Source organism: Protopterus annectens, chromosome 2.part0 (genome assembly GCF_019279795.1).
Source record: "Protopterus annectens isolate FY-2018-M chromosome 2.part0, PAN1.0, whole genome shotgun sequence".
In the NCBI taxonomy this organism is placed as follows: Eukaryota; Metazoa; Chordata; order Ceratodontiformes; family Protopteridae; genus Protopterus; species Protopterus annectens.
The window spans coordinates 830,005,152-830,030,016 of NC_056728.1; the positions used below are offsets into that span (position 1 = coordinate 830,005,152).

General features: G+C 42.9%; 1 protein-coding gene across 2 annotated transcripts in view; it reads right to left on the minus strand.

Moving 5' to 3' along the window:
- Positions 1-24,865, minus strand: part of SPATA6L (spermatogenesis associated 6 like) — a 1,246,643-nt gene that overhangs the window by 272,374 nt on the left and 949,404 nt on the right. For both annotated transcript variants that reach the window (XM_044061101.1, XM_044061100.1), the window contains one exon: positions 14,268-14,361. In XM_044061101.1, the coding sequence (XP_043917036.1) occupies positions 14,268-14,361 (94 nt within the window). The remainder of the gene's footprint in view (positions 1-14,267; positions 14,362-24,865) is intronic.

Sequence of the window (24,865 nt, forward strand, 5' to 3'; positions counted from 1 at the left end):
ACAACTACCTAAATAAACCACATCAGAAGTATCACAGTTTCTACATTAAATTTAAAAACTTTGTTAAAGTCAGGGTGCAAAAACTCTCCGGAGGAGTTAATATGCATACAGAAATTGCACCGCCCACATGGAGATGTAAATTAAGTAATTTCTCTCTGTTGAGCTATGTTCTCAACCTTGGGGCAACATAAAAAGAAGTTATGTACTCTCCATAACATTCCATCTGAGTTGTTCATCTCGCCTTCATTCTTTACTGATGGGTTTGGAACTGATCCTTGGCTCCGACTCGGCCAATTGCAAAAGCTCAAGGTCTTCAACCAGCTCAAGGCCAACTCCCTATCCCATGATGCACCCTGATCTTCCCTCAGATCTTGTTAGCTGTCTGACTACCTAGTAGTATACATATGTCACTCAGAGAGCTGGACAAGAGACAATGCACCATATAAGAAAAGTGACGGACCTCAACTTGACTGGATGGGGGGTGGAGGGTGGGACATAAGAATGAAGGTGAGATGAACAACTCACATGGAACGTTATGGTGAGTACATAACTTCTTTATGTGAATTTGTTCTATCTTGCCGTTCATTCTTTACTGATGGGTAGCGTCCCAAGCACTATCTTTCTTGGGTGGCTCACGGGAGAATATTCCTCAGAACTGTGGAACCAAAGGAGGCCCTGTCCCTGAAGGCTTTGTCTACTTTGTAATGAGTGATAAAGGTATGAGGTTTTGACCAGGTAGCTGCTGCACAAATAGAATCTAATGGTAACCTTGCAGAAAAGGCTAATGACGTTGAAACAGCTCTAGTAGAGTCGGCCTTTATTTTTTGTTGCAAGGAAGCATTCTCTGAATTATAAACGAAAAAAATGCAATCTGATAGCCATCTTGACAAGGTTACTTTTGTCACTGGGGCACCCTTTTTTGACTCTGAAAAGATAACAAAGAGCTGATCAATTGATCTGAATTGTTTTGTTCTATCTAGATAAAATCACAGTTGTCTATGAACATCAAGTTTGTGCAGCATGTGTTCCATCCTATTTGTGTATTGAAGAAAGAAAACCGGCAACTCAATGGATTGGTTAAGATTTGTCTCAGAACAAACTTTTGGTAAAAAGGATGGATTAGTTCTGAGCGAAACTCTGTCATTATGGAAAATCAGATAAGGTGGTTTGATGGTCAAGGCCTGCAACTCAGAAATCCTCCGAGCAAAAGTAATGGCTAGCAGAAAAATAGTCTTCCATGAAAGGAATTTCAAAGGACAGGTAGAGGCTGGTTTGAAAGGAGGTAATATGTTTCTGGAAAGAACAAAATTTAGATTCCATGGCAAGACTGTATCCCTGATTGGTGGCCTCAAATGAATGGCACCAATGAAAAGCTTTAGCGAGTTGATGCAACATGACATTGGAGCCCTGGAAGCCAAAATGAAAGTTTGAGATTGCTGTTAACTGAACTCTGATGGTAGCTGCAGCAGCTCCTATATTGAAAAGTTTAGTTAGAAATTCTAATATAGATGGGATCGGAGCTAGATAAGGATCAACATCATTCTGAGATGCCCATGAGGAAAATCTCTTCCATTTGCTAAGATATAACTTTCTGGTGGATGATTTATGAGAGGATGTTATAATATGTTGGGCCTCAGCTGAGAGATTGTAAATCCTGACTATTCTGGGAATTGGAGCATCCAAGCTGTCAGTTTGAGGGAATAAAGAGAAGGATAAAGAGCCCCCAAATAATGGGTCAACAGATCTGGACCTGGGTCCAGGATCCAGGGTTATTCCAAGAGATGAGGCTGGAGGAAAGGAAATCAGATTTTCCGAGGCCAGTAAGGGGCTATTAGGATCATGGTCCTTCCCAGAATTTTTGCTTTCTGTAATACTTTGAGAATCAGAGGGAAGGGAGGAAATGCATAAAGGAGAGCCAAGGGCCAATTGTGCACTACTGCATCCCTTGGGGCATCCCCCAGCAGGGGAATCAGGGCAAAGTAGCTGCTGCATTTCATGTTTGTTGCTGTTGTAATGAGATTGCAGCAAGGCTGGCCCCACCTATGGAATATCCTTTCCGCTACTTGTTACTTTAGGGACCACTCATGAAGCAGTAAGATTGCCCTGCTTAGCTTGTCTGCTATCATACTAGATTTCCCTGGGATGTGCATTGCTATCAGAAAGTGCTGGGAGGAGATTGCCCACTGCCATACTCTCATGGCCTCTCGACACAGAGGGTAAGACTTGGTTCCTCCTTGTTTGTTGATGTAGACCACTGACATGTTGCCTGTCTGAATTGCAATTGTTCTCAGAGGTAGAGAGTCTTGAAAGGACTTCAGTGCTAGAAGTACCGCTCTCTTCTCCAGAACATTTATATGCAGATGAGTCTCATGTTTCTTCCATGTACCTTGGACTGTTCTTCCCTGATAATGCCCCCCCCCCCCAATGAAGGAAGTGTCCGTGGTCACCATGGCTATGGGATTGTGTAGAACGAATGGACATCCCCGAGATACATGTTGAGACGTCAGCCACCATTGAAGGTCCTTCTTTCATGTATTCATTATGATAATTTGGTGTGACATTGGAAGTTACTGAAAGGACCATTGAGAGAATAGGAGCCATTGTAGAACTTGCATGTGCATTCGAGCGAGGGGGATGGCAATGATTGCTGCCACCATTGAGCCTAGCTGTTTGAGTACCGTTGAGACTGGGGCTTTTTTTCTTGGAAGTAGGTCTAATATTTGTTTTCATAATAGACAAATTCTTTCTGGAGGCAGAGTTAATGTAATTGAGACTGGTTAGTTCTGCTCTTATAAAGACGGTCTGCTGCGATGGCGATAAGGCAGATTTTTCTGAGTTGATGGTAATCCCCAATTTATTGCAGAGATTTAAGGCTGTGTCCCTCACATGAATAAGTTGATGCTTGGTGTGGCAGTGAGGAGCCAGTCATCTAGATATGAAAACACTTGGAATCCCAACCATCTCAGGTGAGCAGTGACTACTGCCATACATTTGGAGAACACTCTGGGGGCTCTAGTGAGACCAAAGGGCAGAGCGCAAAATTGATAATGGCTGACTCCCAGCTGGAAGCATAGATGATCCCTCGATGGTATGTCCATCTTTATGTGGTAGTAGGCATTCTGAAGATCTATACAGCACATCCAATTGTCTCTCCACAGTATTGACTGAAGCGTGACCATCCAGAACTTCGTATTTTTTACTGACTTGTTCAGTCTGCTTAGGTCCAGAATAGGTCTACAGTCCCCTGTCTTCATTGGAACTAAAAAGAACCTTGAGTAAGTTCCGGATCCTCTCTGGTCTGATGGGACTGACTGGATGACTCTTTTGTCCAGCAAACTTTGGACCTCTAAGGCTGCTTGGTCCCTGTGACTGGGTGAAACATCTGGGATTTTCTTTACTAGAGGGGCTGGAGTGGCAAAGGGAATTGAGTATCCTCTGGATATAATGTTTTGTACCCAGCTGTCTTTTTTATTTTTAGCCAGGCATCTAGGTACAAAGATAGGCGTCCCCCAACTGCCTCCAGAGATGAGCAGTCGGGCCTCCTCTCAGGAGCGCTGAAAGGGCTTGCCAAAGAACTGATCTCTGTCACTCTGGTTATGCGGACCCCCCTCTACCACGTGGATAACGTCTTCCATTACTACCCCCTCCTCTGCCTCTAGATGGGGTTTCACCACGAGAGTTCCGGAAATATCCTTGAGATTTACGCAACCATATCTTTCCACCTCCCCTCCCTTTGGGGTAGGGTCTATTCGGGGTAGAAAAACGTACTCTGACAGCAGACTTTGGTCTTTCCATCTTTTTCACTCCTGGTAAGAGTTTCCTTTACCTTAGGTCTGAAAAGGGACGAACCGTCAAAGGGGTGTTAATGAAGGAAGACTTAAAGGGTTCTGCTAAGGAACATCAGCACATCCAGGAATGTCTCCTGAGAGAGATTCCTGCACCTGCTGCTCTGTTTGTACCATCAGCTGCATATGACAACAGATGCATGGAAGAGTTCACTATTGAATTAAGAGTGGAGAGCTGGGAAGTTAACTTGTCCAAAACTCCAGCAGCTACTGAACCCTGTAGGGTGTCTCCTAGCTCCTTCATGAGATCCCTTTGTAACCTAGTAAAATGTGTAAGGTAGTTCAGCGATCGAAGTACGAAGGCCACTGAACTAAACATACGCTTCCCATATCTATCCATAATCCTAGATTCTCTATTAGGAGGATGAACAGATGAAGAAGTCTCCAATAATTCCTTCTTGGTGGCTGCTGCCACCACCATAGCATTAACAAGTACTCTTTAGTGAGGTAAGGTCTGTCTTGGGGGCTAGTTATAAATTTGTTAGGCCTCTTAGAGACAGGCTCCTTGGTATCTGGGGACTCCCATGCCCTTCGAGTGAGTAATTCAAGCAACTCATCAAAGAGTAGAGACACACAAGAGGTGGAGGGTTGAGACCCAAAAGACTTTAGGAGAACTGAATCATGATCATAAGGATTAAGGGATTTCCAGCCACCCCTCTATTTAAGAATCTCTAAGATATCTTGTGAGAGGGACCATGGGGATCCTTCTCACTCATCCAAGTCAGTATCTGAAGTGATTGACACCTGTGTGGAGTCCAGATGCTTCCTCTTGCAGAGTCTATTCCTAGGCACTTTTGGAGCGGTCTCGGAAGAACAAGGCTCACCCAATGGAGCTTCCTGAGGCTCAGGATCTCTACGCTTCAATGAGGCATGTGTTGAAGAGGCAGACACTGGTGCTTTCAGGGAGGGAGCTGCTTGAACTGATGGGGTGGTCGTCGGGGTGGACAAAGCCCTCCTCATAGCCTCAAAGGCCCCTCAGTCCTGATGACAGGAATCCCTCAGATCAGAAGATTTGATGGAAAAGTACAGTTGTGTACACTTACCATAAATGTAGATGTTCGAGTGTCTTCACTGTTGCAGTCATCACTGTAGGGTTCTTCCTGCTGGCAGGCAGCCCTCGGTCGGCCAGAATCCCAAAGTCTGGGTCCAGCGTCGGCTGTGAACGCATCTTCCCTGATGTCAATGTGCCAGGGGTACAAAGCCTCCAGACGACGCCATGTTCCCCAGTTTTTCTTGCCCCAGATGTCAGGTGCCCAAACATAAAGGCTAACAATAGAACAAAACACCACAAAAGTATAACATACAACTTTCCCCATAACCTGCAGCAAATACACCTCAGAAGAAGGGAAAGGCAGAGAACAACACCAATAAAAGTATAAGACGGGACAGGAGGGAGGGTAATCCAGACAGCAACAGTGAAGACACTCCAACATCTACATTTATGGTAAGTGTACACAACTGTACTATGTTCCTCGTGTTTCACTGTTGTAGTCATCACTGTAGGGTTGAATCCCAAAGCTGAGAAATAGGGTGGTGGTTATAGAACAGAAGGGGCGGCTAGAAGGCCTTGCAAGACTGCAGAGGCAAAGCCTGCCCTAGATTTAGAGTAAAGAGGAAGATTATAGTGCTTAGAGAAAGTATGCACTGAACTCCCAAGTTGCAGCTTCCAAAATATCTTCGGTAGGAACTCCCCTGAAAAAGACAGCTGAAGTAGCTGCAGCTCTGGTAGAGTGTGTCCTTATGCTACCAGGAGTTGCTTTCCATGATGAGAGTAACAAAATATGATACCATGAGCAATCCATTTAGAAATGGTCTGTTTTGAAATAGCTTTGCCTTGAGAATTAGCTGCATAAGCAGCAAACAGTTGTTCTGTTTTCCTGACATCCTTGGTTCTGTCCAGGTAAAAACGAAGCTGCCTATGTATGTCCAAAGAATGTAAGATCCTCTCCCCTTATTTTGAGGATTAGGGAAAAAAGTTGGCAGGTGAATAGTTTGATTTAAAGCCACTTTAGAAACCACTTTAGGCATGAAAGTAGGGTTAGTCCTCAAAGAAACCCTGTCTTGATGAAAAATAATGTAAGGTTCCACAGCCATGAGTGCTTGTAACTCCGAGACTCTCCTGGCTGAAGTTAAACCCAAAAGGATAGCAGTCTTCCATGATAAGTACTTTATATTGGATGTGGCAGCAGGATCAAAAGGTGGCTGAGTAAGCTTTTCCAGTACATAATTGAGGTCCCAAGCAGGAATGGGTGGTCTCCTAGGGGGTCTTAAATTCTTTGCCCCTCTGAGATATTGTTTAAGAAGTGGATGTGAAAAAATTGGTGGATCTGTGTTATAATGCGCAGAAATAGCTGAGGCATGTATTTTTATGGAGGAGAAGGATAAACCCTTATGTAGCATGTCTGTTAGGTACTGTAAAATCAGAGGAATGTTTGGAATGAGAGGATCTGAATCCTGAGCATGCATCCAGGTACAAAAACTCTTCCATTTTCCTGCATAAGATTTCCTAGTGCTAGGCCTTCTGGCTTCTAAGATAACATCCATTACCTGTTTGGTAAGGGTAGGATTAATTATAGGTCCTGAATATGCCAAGCTGCCAGACTGAGAGTTTTGATATGAGAGTGCAGGACCTGGCCCTGATGTTGAGACAAATGATTTGGAATCAGTGGGAGAATCCAAGGAGGTTCCTGGGATAGATTCATCAGTGTTGAGTACCAAAACTGATGGGGCCAATTTGGGGCCAGTAAGATCAACTTTGGCTTGTCCTGTTTTATTTTCAATAACACTTTTGGTATGAGAGGCAGTGGAGGAAAGGCATACACCGAAAAGTTCCTCCAACTGAATGAGAGAGCATCCACCTTCCATGCTAGCTTGTGATAAGTCCTTGTGCAAAAAGTCTGTAACTGGTAGTTCTGGGGAGAGGCAAACAGATCTATGTCCGGGCAACCCCAGGCTTCTGTAATCATCTTGAATATGTGAGAGTCCAGCATCCATTCGTGTGGGTCCAACAGGTTCATGCTCAGACCGTCCGCCAGAGTGTTTACTATTCCTGGAAGAAACTGAGCTTGTAAATCCACTTTGTAAGCCAGTGCTGTGTTCCATAGAATCATGGCTAGTCTTCAAAGGGGGTAGGAGTGGGAACCCCCTTGCTTGTTTATGTACCACATAACTGTGGTGTTGTCCATCTGTATCAGTAACTGCCCTGGCTGTAAAAGTTCCCTGAAAGCCGTGAGGGCATTCTGCACAGCTAACATCTCTTTTAAGTTGATGTGCAGGTGCATCTGATCCTTTGTCCATGAACCTTGCATGCCTTTTCCTTGCATGTGGGCTCCCCATGCATAATCCGAGGCATCCGTGGTTATCACTTGGTAGGCTGGAGGTAGACTGAAGGCTTTCCCTTTGTTTTGAAGACATGCCGTGGCCCACCAATGAAATTCTTTTTGTAGGCAAGGCAAGACTGCAATCATGGTTTTCAGACTGTGACAATGTTGGGACCATACACTTTTTAGGTACCATTGTATCTTCCTCATATGCAATCTTGCACATGGTATGAGCAGGATGCAGGATGCCATGTAACCCAAAGCCTGCAGAAATTTTCTTGCAGTTAGCTGAGACACTGACGCCAGGCTTTTGAAAGTTGAAGCCAGTTGCATTTGTTTTTCTGGTGTCAGGTATGCCATCTGGGCTGTAGTGTTTAAAAATGCACCCAGGAATATTATCTGTTTAGTGGGTACCAAATGTGACCTTTTTTAGGTTCACTGTGAATCCCAGGCACTTGAGTAGATTCTGAACAAATTCCAGGTGCTGGAGTAAAATGTCCTTGCTGTCTGCTTGAATGAGGCAGTCGTCCAAATAAGGGTAAATTTGAATTCCCTTGAGTCTGCAGTACGCTACAACTGGTGCCAGGCACTTGGTAAAGACCCTGGGTGCAGTAGATAAGCCAAAGGGCAGCGCAGAGAATTGGTAATGCTTCGAGCCTGCCTTGAACCTGAGGTATCTTCTGCACTCCTGTCTGATTGGAATGTGCAGATAAGCCTCCTTTAAATCCAATGTCACCATCCATGCATTTTTGCTCAACACTGGCAGGAGTTGCTGCAGAGTAAGCATCTTGAACTTTGGTATCTCCAGGAAAGTATTTAAGACTGACAGATCCAGGATGGGTCTCCAAGAATTTTCCTTTCTGGGAACTAGAAAGAGTCTCAAATAAAAACCTTGCCCCGTCTCTGAATTTGGAACCAATTCTATGGCCCTCATAGCCATGAGGGACCTCACCTGTTTTAATGCCTCTGCCCATTGATTTTTTGGCAGGTCTGGCCATCCGTTTGGTTTTGGCAAGGTGTGAAAGTGGAATTTGTAACCTCTTAAAACTACATCCAGAACCCATTTGTCTTGGGTTATGCAAGTCCAATTTTGGTGAGAAAGAGAACGTTTTCCTCCTAGAGGAGCTTCCAGAAGGAAGAGTCCTTGAGCCATGCAGGGGGAGTCATTGTGCCTGTTTCCTATAAGGTTGTGACCTATCTTCTCCCCCCTTGGGGGTGGAAGCACTCCACTGTCTAGGCCTGTACGAACTCTGTGTTTGGGCCCTCCCTCTGGGGCATCTATATCTACCCCTCTGAGGCCTGTCCGAACTGGGAAAGGACCAATTTTTAGCTGGCCAGTTTCTGCTGAATCTAGGGGGCTGAACTAGTAAAAAATCTTTAACTGTTTGCATGGATTTTGCCTTATCCTCCATTTTCTTTAAAACCTCTTCAGCCTTAGGCCCAAACAAAACATTATGTTGAACAGGAGCATCCAGTAATTTTGCTTTTACCTGATCAGGCAAATATTGTTCCTTTAACCAAGCATGCCTTCTAATGACCATGCCAGTGGCAGCTGCCCTGCAAGAGGCCTCCAAAGCATCAAAACCACAGTGTAAGGTATGTTTCCCCACTTGCTCAGTAGCATGCATCCTCTAACAGATAAAGTTGCAGAAGTGTACACTTTTTTGCCCCATCTCTCCAAAGCTCTGGAATCCCTATCAGAAGGAATTATGTTCTTAGCAGTGGCAGCCTTAACACCTTTAGGACCCTGACAAATGGTTTCTGGGTCAGCAGTAGGATTTTTAAAAAGAAACTTGTGTGAGTCAGGAACCCTGTAATATCTATCAAGTTTAACAGGGGCCGGAGGAAAAGAGTCAGGAGATAAATTAGATTCAGTAAAAACATCATCCATAATATCCAAAACAGGAGGGATAGCAAGGAGCCTGTGTTGGGGAAGAAGAAGGAAATACCTAAGCCTTCTCTTAGATTCAGAATACTCCTGCCCTTCCCAATGAAAATGTTCCCTCATGTCATGTAAAGTTTCCCCAAAAGAGTAATCTTCAGAAGGAGAAGCTGAAGGAATGGAATCTTCAGCATCAAAATCCTCGTAAGGAGGGAAAGTGTAATCCTGTTCAGAGGAGGAAACTGAAGAGACAGAAACCTGATCAGAAAATTCATAATTTAACTCTTGTCTTGGCCTTTTGTCTGGTGGGGGATTGGAACCCCTAATCAGAGTCAACAGGTCCTCAGCCATTTTAAGCATTTGCTTTTGAGATTTAGGTCCCAGATCAGAGGAGGCCTGGGCTTGAGCCTTTGCTTTAGAAGGAGTCTTTGCCTTTGTCTTTATCTGCAGCTGTGTAGGCCTGAAGACCCCCCCCTCCCGGAAGCCGGTACCTGCACAGTGGCTTCGGACCCATCCGAGGGAGCATTGTCCGAAGGTCCAGTACCTTGAAGATCCGAAGGCCTCGTCGGCTCCTCGTGGGAGTCAGTATCGGCAAGCGGTTCTGAAATGGCGGATGACAGGAGCTGCAAAAGCACCTCACTGACGACGGCCGAACCGGCAACTGGCTGTAAAAGAGAACTGTCATCTGATTTGGACCTCGGCGGCCTATCCTTATCCTTGCGCCTTTTATGAATTCCGGTAGTCGGAAGCATGTCCGACGACATGTTATAATTAAATCTTCTCCCAAAATAATGAAAGGCAAAATCGTATCTCCTATTAATAGTTTGCTGATTAAATCTAGCACAAAACCGACAACTAGCTACATCATGGTCAGGGCCTAGGCAAGGAATACAGTAAGAATGGAAATCCTTATGAGGTATTTGCTTCCCACATGAAATACAATTATTAACTTTTTCTGACATCGGACTGGAGCAAGAAAAGAGTTTCCCCAATGGGGTACTTAGCTTTAAGAAGAAGAAGAAAATCTTCAGACTGAAGCACCAAAAGTAACAGGAGACAGCCAACTGGCACTTGTGAACTGTTTCTAGTTCGGGCACCACGCGGCAAGAAAGACTGGGGAACATGGCATCAGCTGGAGGCTTTGTACCCCTGGCGCATTGACGTCAGGGAAGATACATTCACAGCCGACGCCGGACCCAGACTTTGGGATTCTGGCCAACCGAGGGCTGCCTGCCTGCAGGAAGAACCCTACAGTGAGGACTGCAACAGTGAAACACGAGGAACATCCATCTGTGTCAGCACAGAGGGCTACGAGCCAGAGGTCGGGGCTGAACTCACTCGAGCCGAGGCCCCGAGAGGTAGAGTCAACACCAAGTTGGTCCTACTTTCCTCCCTGGACCCAACTGGTGAGTGTCGGTCCCTTACCAGCCTCAGTAAGAAACTGAGATCCCTCATAAAATCCTCCAAAGCTAGTTACGAAAATAAAATTGCCAAAGATTCCAAAGACGAACACAAGGCATTCTATAACTATGACAAGAATCTAAATGGAAATGCTCAGATCTGCTCTGAGCTAAAACAGAATGGCATTAAATATACTCATCCCAAGGATATTGCCAGTATCCTGGCAGATCAATTCGTTGCCAACTTCACCCCCCTCTCACCCCCTAAACGGCCCATCTCAATACCAGAAGATTGCCAAATTCCGGTAATAACAGCCACACAGGTAAAAAATGCACTCTCCAAAGCTAAGAATACAGCATCCATGGGACCAGACGACATCCCGGGCTGTGTACTACATGAACTACAATATGAACTGGCACCTCACCTGAGTGTCATGTTTAATCATAGCCTCACCTCAGGTTTCGTACTCACTGAGTGGCGCAGAGCTACAGTTATCCCACTCCACAAGGGGGGATCCACTTTGGATCCTGGAAACTGCCATCCCATCAATCTGACAAGCCTTATCTGCAAGGCCATGGAGTGTATTATCATGGAACTTATAAACAAAGACATTGGCAACTTTCAAACACTGGAACCCACCCAGTTTGTGTTCGTGAAGGGCCGATCCTGTCCCCTGAACCTGATTGACTTCTTTGAATCAGTCTCCAGAGCCATGGACAAGGGTAAGGGGGTCCACACAGCCTATCTAGATCTTGCCAAGGCCTTTGACACCATCCCCCACTCTGGAATCATAGATAAACTTACTAAGCTGGGCATTAATACCTACATCACCCAATGGGTTGTCAACTGGCTTACTGACAGAACCCACACTGTAAAAGTAGCCGACTCCAAATCCAGCTCCAGACAAGTGACAGGTGGAGTACCTCAGGGTTCAGTCCTGGGACCGCTCTTGTTTGGCATTTACTTATTTGAAGTACAGGCCAACACTAAGGAACTCTGGGTAACAAAGTTCACAGATGACTGCAAACTGGGAGCCATTATTGAATCCCCAAATGAGGTGGATACTCTACAAAAGGGCCTTACAGAAACATATGCTTGGTGCCAGAGCCATGGGCTCAAGCTCAACACCAAGAAATGTATAGTTATCCTCTTTGGGAAAAAACATGCACCCATGAATTACCACATAGGTGGCAGTACACTAAACACCGAAAGTGTGATAACAGACTTAGGGACACAGGTGGACAGTGGTCTCACCTTTGATAACCACATTGCCACAACAGTCAGGAAATCTTTCTATGTGGCACACCTCATCACTAAGGGCTTTTCATTCAGAAAAAAGGAGGTCATTGTCCCACTGTACTCATCCCTCATTAGACCCATTATAGAATACAATGCCCCATTTGGTATGCACCTCTCAGGATATCTGCAACAACTGGAAAGGCTGCAGAAATACCTCACTAAAAGAATCACAGGCCTAAAGCAGATGCCCTACGCTGATCGCCTTAAAAAACTCCAGCTATACTCTGTTGCATATCATCTACTCAGAGGCGATCTCTGCTTAACATACAAGGCCATATCAAACCCAGAGCTGTTGGACATGCTACACTTAAAGAAATCCCAATCCCTCAGAGCCACACACTCCAGGGATCTAAACCTTGTCATCATAATAAACAAAACATGCTGAAGGGATAGGTTCCTGACCCACAGACTCCCCAGACTCTGGAATAGACTGCCCATACATGTCAAGCAGAGTGCCTCTTTGGCCCTCTTCAAAAGGAACCTTGACAATTGGATGGGAGAAAGGAAATTCACCCCAGGTATCACGTCAGTTGCCCTGCTAGACGGGGGTCCAGGGGAGTAAATAGTGTGGGAAGAAATAGCCACGTCTAGGCCCTTGGGCTGATAACCTAGTACCAACCTATAAACCTATGAGATCCCTTGGTCGGCGCCAAAGATATCAGGGCAGTCAGGTCCGAAAAACCTAGAATAGGTGTCGGACCTGAGGGTTCCACGATCATCAGTTCCATGCTCTCCAGCTCCAAAGCTTCCATGCAGATCAGAGGAGGAACAGAAGATGTAAGAGGCATTAAGGTCAGCTGCAAAGCCCCAGGGGTTGGTGCCAATAAAAATTTTTCCAGCACCAGTATCTGTAGAAGCTTCTTCACCACGTGGTCCACATCCGTGAAGAATGTGATGAAGCCGCCAATTGCAATACAGGGGACTTTAAGGTAGGAGTTACCAGCTCCAAGGTCAGGGACCGGCTCCTAACCATAACAACAGTTGGTTCTGAAGGTTATGGAACCAATGTTGAAGCTTTACTAGAAGCTGATTTTGATGTAGATGGACTTTTTGTCGGTTCCACCTTTTTAGAGTGCTTGTCTGACTTGTCCAGCGAATCTTGAAAGGAGGATTTCAGCAGACCATTATCTATTAGCTTACTCTTTCTCTCATGCAACACTCTTGAGCTGAAAGAGTGGCATATAGAACAGCTTTCCTGCAGGTGTACATCTCCCAAGTAGTAGACACATTTAGTATGTCCATCAGTTACAGACATCTTTTGCCCACATCTTGGGCATTTTTTGAAGCTAGACTTGGCTTTTTCTTTCTCTTGCTGGGACATACTTCCAAAGACAAATGCTAAATATAGTTAAGCACAGCAACAATGCCCTATAAAAAAAGGAGGGCTCTAACAATAATAGCACAAACAAGAACTAGTAAGCTTTAAGAAACAAAAGGCTCTAATAAATTTAGCTAATAATCTAAATATTTATCAGCCCTGTATAAAAAAGAAGAACTGTAATTACCAACAAACACACACTGCACACAAGTAATACTATAGAAAGTCTTAAAGGCCTTAAAAAACAGCCACTAACATCTAATTATAATATGAGAACAAACAACTAGGTGTCCCTTGAAGAAAAAGGCTATAATCTAATATAAACACACTAAATGCCCTGTAAAAAAGAAGGGCTATACTCTGAGAAAATAAGTGAAAAAGGGATCTAAAAACACGGCCACTAATTTCTCAGTAATTTATGCTAACTGAGATAGGGAGAAAGGAAGGCCTAAACAAAACGGCCCTAACAACCAACCAACTATATTATCTAAGGTAATATTAGAAAAGACAATGATAATTTGATTGGCACTACGATTTATATGAAAGAGTATTATAGGAATAATTTATTGCATAGGACCAGCATGCATCCAGGCCATACCTTTAAGTATATAGTTAAAGGACAAGGACTGAGAATGTCAAGGCTAAATACTGATGATAGTAAGTTTGAGAATGATCTGAATGACCTAAAAATTAGGCTAAGAGAGAGAGGATACAGGAATCAGGATATACAAGGGACATTATCTCACGTGAAGGTCTATAGGTCTACTACAGCAAAACCATCCTTCTCTCAAGAAACAGAAGATTCAGGTAATTCAGTCAGGCCCCAGCCTGTTGGGCAAACTGTGCTGACTATCCTGCAGTACACAAAGCCAGGCATGACTTACTGCTTTAATGATAACATACCTACTATGCAGGGAATTTGGAAAACTATGTTTACCTAAAAATTTTTTATATGCTTTTAAATTCTGTCTTTTTATGTTTCTATGCAATCATGTCAAAATATATTTATCAAAATATCTGTAGTTTGTATCTCTTAAGAAAACACATCATACAGTTTATCACAGAATGGTGACTGAGCTTTGAACATCTGCATAATGTTTAAGGAAGTGTATTATGTATCAATGACTAGCTGTGATCTCTGCAATGGAGTATATTGTGTAATGTATCATGAGAGAATTTACATTCCTGTTTGCAGCACTTACCAACTGTAGCCTCTGCTTTGCAGTTTGTGATGACAATAGTCGTTTTACTCGCTCATTAATTAGTTCCCATGATGGATCTGAATTTGACAGACTCCTGAATAAAATGCATAAAGTAACTGTTAAGTTTGTCTACCCACAGATTTCATATGCTTAATATAGTGTACTTCCTAGAACTCAACTATACAGAGCAAGACTAAATCACATGAATTTAAACTCACCTCATTTTAACAATAAATTTAAACAATCTAATAAGCAGCTATATTGTTACACCAATGGCATCATTCAGGCACACACTTTTGCAATTTTTACTCAACAGTATCATAAAATGGTTACAAAAAACAAAGTTCAACATGTTACATTTGTCACTATCCATTTGTTATTTTATGTTGCTTAAAATTTTTACTTTCTTAAACTGCTTTGTACTCAGTCCTGCCAGGGTGTTTTATATATGGTTCTTTGACAGTTTTCCATCACTGTATCTCCAAATGTAGTAGAAATTACAGTTACGAAAGGACCTATCATTACAAAAATCGTTATGCAATGTACCCAACATCAAAGTATATTTCACTGGGTGGTTTTCAAAAGATAAATAAGGATCTTTGTTAGCACATTTGTTTGGACTGTGACAGTTTTCTTCTAGGAGTTGGGAATTTGCCAGGTTTATCCACATTCTACACAATAAAATTAATGTAGGCAAGTATAAAGTTGTGTTCCTCTACCACTCCTACTATTCACCGTTCTTTGGAAAACAAGGCTAAAAACTTAGTTATTAATAGCCAAGTGTAAATGGTCCTATAAACAAAACCAGCACATTGAAATCGTAAACACTAAAATACTTAGCCTGAAACCTTCAATGTTTTCTTTTTTTAACTGCTTTTCTCTTTCACATCTGCCAAACACTGAGCCTTCCCCAAACTGGACACAGCCCATTCATTCTGTTACCTGGGGATTTCAGATTGTATTAGGGCAAAACCTCATTGAAATGAGACATCATTCAGGTTGCCACCAGGATACTTTGTGCCCTTGATGACTTCACTAATATTTTTACTCATTCGTTTATTTATTGTCTTTCTTCTCTGGGAAGGTCTAACTGGGTATAAAGCCCCTTTCAGAGGGTGCTTGGGGAGAAAAGCTCCACATACACTTCATTAAATACATGACATACACTAAAGTAAGACAAGTAGTTAATAACAGTTATATAAACAAATGCATATGCATTACATGCCGTAGAAAAAAAGACAATTAACAGCTATTTTTCAGTTGCATATACTTGGTTATGTAAAGGAGATTAGAGATACTCCTGCTGATATTAAAAAGACTGAATATAAATCAGTATATCTACTTTGGTTAACAACAACAAAATGTAGCCATGCACATTCCAAGACTTAGAAACAAAATAAGTGTGCTGGAAACATTTGAGAAGAATCCATATTCTAAGGATATAAAAGTAGAAACTTTTATTACAGAATAAAACACATGTTTAACTCCACAAACACTTCACAGCATTTTCGTCTCACACTTAAGACTTCCTCAGAACTACTGGTTCAGTGCCACTTCCTAAATATATAACTCCACCATTAACTAACCAATAAAACAATTAAATATTTAAAATATGAATTCAAATGAATCCATTATGAACTGTGAACTGATACTTAAAAAAAAAAAAAATATATATATATATATATATATATATATATATATATATATATATATATGCACACACACACATATAAAAAGATCAAACCTGACACATCCACAGGAGTAAAAAACTGAAATATTTCTCCAAAGCAAACTATTGCCTACTAAAAAGTTTTAAAGTTCCTGTCAACATAGACAACAATGACTCCTATGCAGAGGAATAAACAATTGCCCTGTATAGGTTCACAGGTTCATAGGTAGGTACTAGGCTATCTGCCCTAGGGCATTTATAAGCCTAGCTAGAATATGTTGACTTTCGCCTCCCTTTTAGACTAGATTCCTGAGCCCCTGTCCAGCAGAGCCATAGAAGTGATCCCAGGAGTGAATTTATGATTTCCCATCCACTTATCAAGATTTCCCTTGAAGAGAGTCAGCGAGGGGCTCTGCCTAACATGGACCGGGACTCTATTCCAGAGCGAGGGAAGCCTTTGGGATATGAATCTATCCCTCCAGCATGTCCTATTTAAAGCTATGCTGAGGTTTAAATCCTTGGAGCGTGTAGCTCTAATGGATTTGGTTTTCTTGAGGTGGAGCATGTCCATTAGTTCCAGGTAAGACATGGCCGTGTACGTCAGGCAGAGATCGCCTCTGAGTAGGCAGTAAACAACTGAGTAGAGATGGAGTTTCTTTAGTCGAGCTGCATAGGGCATCTGTTTGAGGCCCACGATCCTCTTGGTGAGGTACTTTTGCGGTCTCTCCAGCTGTTGCAGGTGTCGGGTAATGTACATCTCAAATGGGGCATTGTACTCAATTATGGGCCTGATGAGTGATGAGTAGAGGGGCACAATGACCTCTCTTGATCTAGATGTGAACTCTTTTGTGATTAGGTGAGCTATATAGAAGATTTTTCTAACCACTTTGGCAATGTGATTGTCAAAGGAGAGGTTACTATCTACTTGGGTCCCCAGATCCCTAATTACTTCTTCCGTACTTAGCGGATTACCTCCTATGTGGTAGTTTGTGGGCACTTTGTTTTTCCCAAAGGGGATGACTATACATTTTTTGGCATTTAGCTTGAGGCTGTGGTTCTGACACCAGGTATCCGTCTCTGTAAGACCCTTCTGGAGGATGCTTGTGTCAGCCAGAGAGTTGATTATGGCTTCCAGTTTGCAATCATCTGCGGACTTGGTCAGCCACAGTCCTGCAGTGCTTGCCTGTACCACAGAGAAGTATATACCTAACAAGAGGGGTCCCAGGACAGAGCCCTGTGGGGCACCACTTGTAACTGGTTTAGAGTCAGACATGGCACCCACAACTCTGACCATGTGAGTTATATCCCTGAGCCAGTTTTCAACCCATCTTGTGACGAATGGGTTGATATTTAGGCTGGTAAGCTTATTTATACCAGAGTGGGGTATTGTGTCGAAGGCCTTTGCAAGGTCCAAGTAGGCTGTGTGGACTGCCTTTCCCTCATCTATGGTTTTGGTAACTGTTTTGAAGACGTCAACTAGGTTTTAGGAGGCAAGATCTGCCTTTAACAAAGCTGAATTGGGTAAGGTCCAGTGTCTGGAGGTTCCCAATGTCTTTGTTTATGAGATCCATGACGATGCGCTCCATAGCCTTGCAGACCAGTGTAGTCAGGCTTATAGGGCGATAGTTCCCGGGATCCATTGTGGTGCCCCCTTTGTGGAGTGGGATTACTGTTGTTGTACGCCACTCTTTGGGTACATAACCTGTGGTGAGGCTGAGTTGAAACAGTGAATTTATGTGAGGGTTTAGTTCTTTTTGGAGTTCATGTAAGATGCAGCCTGGGATGCCATCCGGTCCCACTGATGCTGTGTTTTTTACTTTGGAAAGGGCTGCTTTCACCTGTGTGTCTGTGATGTCAGGGGGACTGCATACTTCTGGGATAGACACAGGTCCTTTTGGGGGTGGGTTAAGTTTGCACTGAACCTGTCCACCAGGATGTTGGCAATGTCAGTGGGTTCAGTGTACTTCGTGCCATTTTGCATCAGCTCAGAGTAGATTTGGGAGTTACCATCCAGATTCTTGATGTAGCTAAATAAAGCCTTGTGATTATCTTTAGAATCTTTGGCAATTTTTCTTTCGAAGCTAGCCTTTGATGATTTTATGAGGGATCAAAGTTTCTTGCTAGTACTGATCAGGGATGCCATCCCTTTTTGGGATTTAGCCCTATCATGTAATAGTTTCCTCCTTCTGTTGTAAAGTTTATTTATGGCCGGGTTCCACCAGACTGGTCTCCTGCTTTTGGAGGAGTGAGTCTTGGTTTTACTTGGGATGGCATGATCCATGCATTCCTGTATGTGCTCATAGAATGCATTTGTGAAGGATTCTACATTTTGGGTAGCATTTTCCATTAGCCCGGGTGCTTTGAAGTTCTCCACCTCGGTCTTGAGAAGTGTGAAGTTTGCTTTTGAGAAGTTTTTCACAGTGATTTCCTTGGCTGGGGGTGGGGCCGGGATGTGGATGTCCATAGTGATTTGTTTATGGTCTGATCTTACCAACGAGGGGTTTACCTCTGGTGTGGAACATTGAGCCCCCATGTTGGTGATGACCAGGTCCAATATGTTGTCCCCTCTTGTGGGAGTGGTGACCAGTTGTTCCATGGTGTTTGAGTTTATAAATTCCAGGAACTGTTCGGCAAAGGAGTTCGGACTTGAGTAGTTTTCCCAGTCAATGTTTGGGTAGTTGTAATCCCCCAATAACATGGTGTTTGGTGAGACCTTCATATTCTCCAATGTTCTCAGGAATGCCGAGCGGGGGTCCTGGGACAAGGTGGGTGATCTGTAGCAGGCTACAAACTGAAAAGCAGTTTTGCCCACTGTTAGTTGCACATGGATGGTCTCCGATGCCTCATGCAGTGCCACTAACCTGGAGGTGTGGGTATCCTTGATGAAAATGGATACTCTCCCGCCTTTAGTATTTCAGTCGGAGTGCTGGGGCCAAAAAGAATGGTATGAGTTATATCCTGGTAGTGCTGGGGTGCTCTCTGCAGCCTTGAACCAGGTTTCTGTTACTGCACAGATATCGATTTTCTCCATACTAAGGAGTGCCTCGAGTGCGTGCATCTTGAGGTGTAGACTTCTGGTGTTGAGTAGCATTACCCTTAGTTTTTTGTTTCTTGTATTTTCTATGGAGGTGGGTTTGTCTTTTGAACCTTGCCTAAAAAAAGCACTATGGGGTGGAAAGAGCCTTAGCCAGTATTTGAAAGCCTAAGGGTGACAGGTGCAAGCCGTTCCTAGCGAAGCAGCATGGCTTGTTGAGCATGTCATCTCAGGCTGACAGACAGTGGATCCCCTTTGAATGACACCAATAGCTTAGCCAGTTGTTAAAATTGATCATTTTGTCCTTATACTGTGGCAACATTCTTGGTGAGGGCAAGATGCTACTCAGCGTCAGGGTCATACTGGCCTGGGCTACATGATCCGAGAGCTCCTCTTTGTCTCTTTTCATGTAGTCCAAGGAAGTACATCTCAGGTCATTCACACCAACATGGACAATGACAGTCATATTTGTCCCTGCTGTGGAGTGACCTGAGTGCTTGTGTTATATGGCGGATCCTGGCACCCAACAAACAGCTTACAGTGACCTTCTCCTTGTTCAGTCTGGTGAGTGGAGCATCAGTGTGCCTGATAATAGAGTCTCCTATTACTAGCGTATTTGGTGTGTTATTTAGCCTTTAGGGCTGCAACTGTGTGGCACACTGACTTTGTGAAGTATGTGATACCTGAGAGTTGTTAGGTGGTAGTGGTTGCTTGGATGTCTGCTTTGGAGGTCTCTGCTGCTTTGGCAAATTTTTATTTAGAGCCTCCAAGTATGTTTTTGTGAGTTTATGTGCCTTGTTTGCTGATACGATTGGTCTATGTGAGAGTGGATGTGTGGTGCAGGTGGTTTCCTTCTCCTCCTGACTGACTGTGCCAGTCTTGGGTTGAGAGAGCTCGGCCTCCAGTTTGGCTGTATAGTTGCATCTCTCACATACATTTGAGTTTGTTGGAAGGAGGACAGGGTTGTCTGTGTATATAAGGCAACTTAAAACAAATGCATTGACATGACTCTACCTAACAGAAAAAAAACGTCTTTCCCAAAAAAAAAAAAGTGGACTGTAAGTATAAATAAGTTATACAACAAAAGAAAGAAACTGATATCTAAGAACAGGAGGGAACTAACTTAACAGAGGAAGAATACCCTCCACAACTTGAACAAGTACATCAGATATCTTGTTAAGCCCTCTATGGCTAGCTATGAGTCTAAATTAACATCCCTAGCTAAACCATAAGGCATTCTTTATCTATATATGAAACCTAAGAGGGAATGCTCAGCTGTGTGTTGAACTTATAGTGGATGGCACCACTCACACTGAACTTGAGGAAATTGCCAACCTGCCACCTGACAGATATGACAATAACCTCACCCCCCCCCCCCATCTCCACCAGACATACACCAAAGCATTCCCGACACCAGTCCTCTACCGAGTATCTCCAAAGAACAGGTTACACAAGCACTCTCTAAGGCCAAAAACACAGCCTTTATGGGACAAGATAACATCCCAGGCTGCTTACTTCATCTAAAACAAGACCTAGCAGAACAACTCGGCACTATCTTTAATCATAGCCTGAGAAATGGATTTGTCTCAGCAGAGTGGAAAACAGCAACAGTTATCCCTTGCACAAAAGGGGTCCATCAAGTTGATCCTGGGAACTAACGCTCCATAAGCCTAACCAGGCTTATCTGCAAGGCCATGGAAAGAATCATCATGGACCTTATCCACAAGGACATAGGTACCTTTCAAACGGTTGACCTGACCCAGTTTAGTTTCGTCAAAGATAGACCTCGCTTATTAAATCTGGTGGACTTCTTTGAGAATGTCAACAAAGCCCTGGATGAGGGCAAAATAATACATACCACCGATCTTGATTTAGCCAAGGCTTTTGGCACAATTCCCCATTCAGGTATCAAATAGAAACTCTCCCAGCTGCAAATTTATTTATTTATTTATTTTATTGTATTTTATTTTACATTTGTTGACAGGGCTAGTCTAACTGGATTTATGTCCATTTTCAGTAGAGTCCCGGGGAGAAAAGCTCCAAGCATGAGTAGTAAAACACAGTTAACAATATATAACAATATATTACAAGGACATGTAAGAAAACAATACAGTGGTAGCATTGGTTAAAAGCAAAAATATAGAATTGTAAATAAAGAATATAGACATTATGCTAAAAGTTGATTTAAGTAAAGCATGACAGATGTACTAAACACAAAGTGGGTATGAGCACAACAGAGTAACGTCCTTATAATTTTTACTCTTATTGTGAAAAAGAAGCAAGATTAGGAGGCCTAGGTTAGAGGCCTAAGTTAGAGGGGTGGGGAAAAGGGTACGAGTAGGAGGGGAAATAGATTTCAGTCTGGGTTAGCACAAGGACAAAGCCACTGAGTTTTAAGATGTTCCTTAATATGTTTTTTGAATAGAGAAGTAGAAGCTAGGTTAGATAGCTCAGGAGGGAGCTGATTCCAATTTTTGCCTGTAGTGTTTGAGAAAAGTGAGTCACCAGCTTTATTGTTAGATTTAATTAAGGAGACCAGGAGTTTATTAGCAGAACGTAATGTAGCTAGATTTTTGTATGGTGAAATCAGATTAGTGAGGATAGGGGTATTATTGGGGTGGTATAGGATCTTTTGAGTGATAAGTAACTGTTGATAGAGTATGTGGTTCTGCAATTCTAGCCATCCTAGTTGTTTGAGGTTAAGACAGTGGTGAGTTTTAAAGGGTGTACATGTAATGAATCTCGCTATGCTATTATAACAGGTAGAAAGTCTGGAGATGTTATTTGTAGATAGGTTAGTATATATAGCAGAGGCATAGAAAAGGGTAGAGATGAGGTGGGTCTGGGCAATAGTTTTCCTGGCTGTGGGGGGTAAGGAAGGGTTTGATTCTATAGAGAGTACCAAGTTTTTTGTTAACAGATTTTATGGTGGTGTTAATATGGTCATCATAGTTAAGACGATTGTCAATTATAACACCTAGTAGGCGGGTGTTAGTATCCGGGGTAATGTTAGTAGCATTGTTAGAGGCTATAGAGAAGAATGGTGTGGAAGATTTTTGAGTTGGAGTAAAAAGCAGTAGTTTTGTTTTTTTGGGATTAAGAAGGAGGCAATGTTTCATAAACCAGTTTTCAACATTTTGGAACACAGTTTGGGTGAGGGACTGGAGGGAGTCTATGTTCTTAGCAGTACAGATTAAGGTTGAGTCATCTGCATATTGAATACAGGTGGCTTGAGGTATGTCCATGTGGAGGTCGTTAATAAATAAGGAAAAAAGAAGAGGACCTAAGACTGAGCCTTGCGGGACTCCAATATTTATTGGGAGTAATGAAGACAGATTGTTATCCCAAAGTACTTCTTGCTTTCTGTTTTGAAGATAACACCTAAACCATTGTAATGCTAGTGGATCAAGTGAATGGTACTTTAGTTTGTCTAGAAGTAAGTGATGGTTAACCATATCAAAGGCTTTTGGCAGGTCAATAAGTAGTGCAGAGGAAAAAGAGTTATTGTTACGATTTTTATTTATAGAGTCAGTGAAGGAAAGAAGGGCAGTCATTGTGCTGTGGAATGGTCTAAAGCCATGTTGGCAGTTGGCTAGTAGGTTATTTTGCAGAAGGTGGTTGAGTAGTTGTTTATGAATACATTTTTACATTATCTTAGCTAATGGAGAGAGTAAGTCAATAGGGCGAAAGTTCGAAATCTCTATGGAAGATCCACCTTTGTGTAGAGGGATAATGTGAGATACTTTCCAAATGGTAGGGATTTTGCCTTCAGAGATAGTTATGTTAATAAGTTTAGATACGGGGTAATGAATAGCTTTTGCGGCAATTTGTAGGTATTCAGATGGGAGTCGGTCTGCAGATGGGGTGCAGGGTTTCAGTTTTTTAAGCAGTTTAAGAATAAGAGATGTAGGAATAGGTTGTATATGAAAGGTAGGAGACAATGTCTTGGGGTGTCTGGTGGGGAAGCAGTAGATGGGGGTACAGAATTGGCTAGGGTTTGAATTAACCCATACATTACTAGATGACTAGCCAACTGGCTCACTGACAGAATGCACATTGTCAAAGTTGGGAGTCCACCTCTACCGATAGACCAGTTACTAGTGGGGTACTGGAAGGATCTCTGCTGGGCCCTCTACAGTTTGGAATCTATTTGTCTGAAGTCCAGGAGAAGGTAGATGGCATGTGGTTTATAAAGTCTGCAGATGACTGTAAACTGGGTGCAATCATAGAGTCCTCCAGTGATGTTAACATATTACAGAAAGGGCTGGTGCAGACAAATGATTGATGCCAAACCAATGGACTAAAATGTAACTCAAAAATATGCCTCATTATCCCCTTTGGCAAAGAAGTAGCCCTTGTTAAGAATGATATAGATAGCATCCCTCTAAACTCAAACTCAGTGGTGCGAGGCTTGGGTTGATAGCAATCTAAACTTTGATCTAGTGGTAAGAAAAGCATTCTACATTGCACATCTCATACTTAAGGGCATTGCATCCAAGACCAGGGAGGTTATAGCTCCACTGTACTCAACCCTTTATCAGACAACTAATTGAGTACAATGCTCCCTTCTGTATGTACTTCACCAGACACCTGCAGCAAGTGGAGAGACCACAGAGGTTTCTTAACAAGAGAATCCAGTGTTTCCAAAACAAGACATGCATGGAAAGACTGAAAGCCCTGTCATTGTACTCTGTATTATACAAGCTGCTGGGAGGTGACCTGTGCCTGGCTTACAGAGCAATCTCAGACCCTGACCTAATTGAAATGCTGCACGTCCACAAATCAAATGAGACAAAAATATCTCACTCCAGGGATCTCAACCTAGCTTGTAACATTAACAAAACATGCTGGAGAGACAGATACTATATCTTCCAGCAATTACCACTCCTCTGGAATAAGCTTCCACTCCATGTGAAACAGAGCTCTTAATTTACCCTATTTAAGTGCAACAACTGGATGGGTGACCATAAATTCATCCTGGGGGGGGGCACCTATGTCCCTCATGGGCAGTTGCAGTTGGTGTTGATCAAAGAATTACTCTGCTAACAATGACCATCTAAATATGGTCAATAAGGGTACTCGGGCTACATGGCTAGGCTTGTAAAGGCCCTAGGACCATTATAATGCCTAGTAACCTCCTATAAACCTATAGGGTGGTATAAAAAATAGGACAAACCCCAAGGATTACGCCTATAAACTATACACATAGTATAGCAAACTTAGCTGGGAGTCACAAACACTTAACCTTCTTTCTCTACTTACTCTCTATCAGCTACAACAAGTTCATTAAATAGCAGCACATTAAATATTGCTTCAGTCCATCTGCCCTCATACAAATCTAATTTCCTTATACCTCCTCATCTGTCTCATGAATAATAGCCTGCTTGCCTCTTTCAGTTCACCTCAAGTTTCCACTTAGTTATCGGGCACTAGACACTGACATAGCCAGAGGATTTTTGGATAGGATTTAAACTGTATTTTGAAGGAGACCTGAACATACTCTTGTCTCAAAGTTAAAGGAATGTCATTCCACATTTTGGAGACATGGGTTGAGTAGAAAGAGGCACCTGCTGAGAAGTTAGACCTTGTAATTTGTAGAATAAGTTTATCAGTAGAACCAAGTGATCTGGTTGTAGTATAAGGTTAAATCTGGTTATCAAGGGATGGACATTTGTCTGGGTAATATATGAGGTTATGAGTTTATGAGGAGCTGAGAGTATGTGAAATGGTGAGGGAGTTCAAACCAGTACAGTTCTTTGAGAGCTATATAGTGATGGGGCCTACAGGGAAGGCTTGCAGTGTATTTGGCAATCTTATTTTAGCACTGACATATCTTGTTGAGCACGGTAATTTTCAGTCTGGTGAAGATGGGGGGACAGAGTAGAGGAGTCTTGG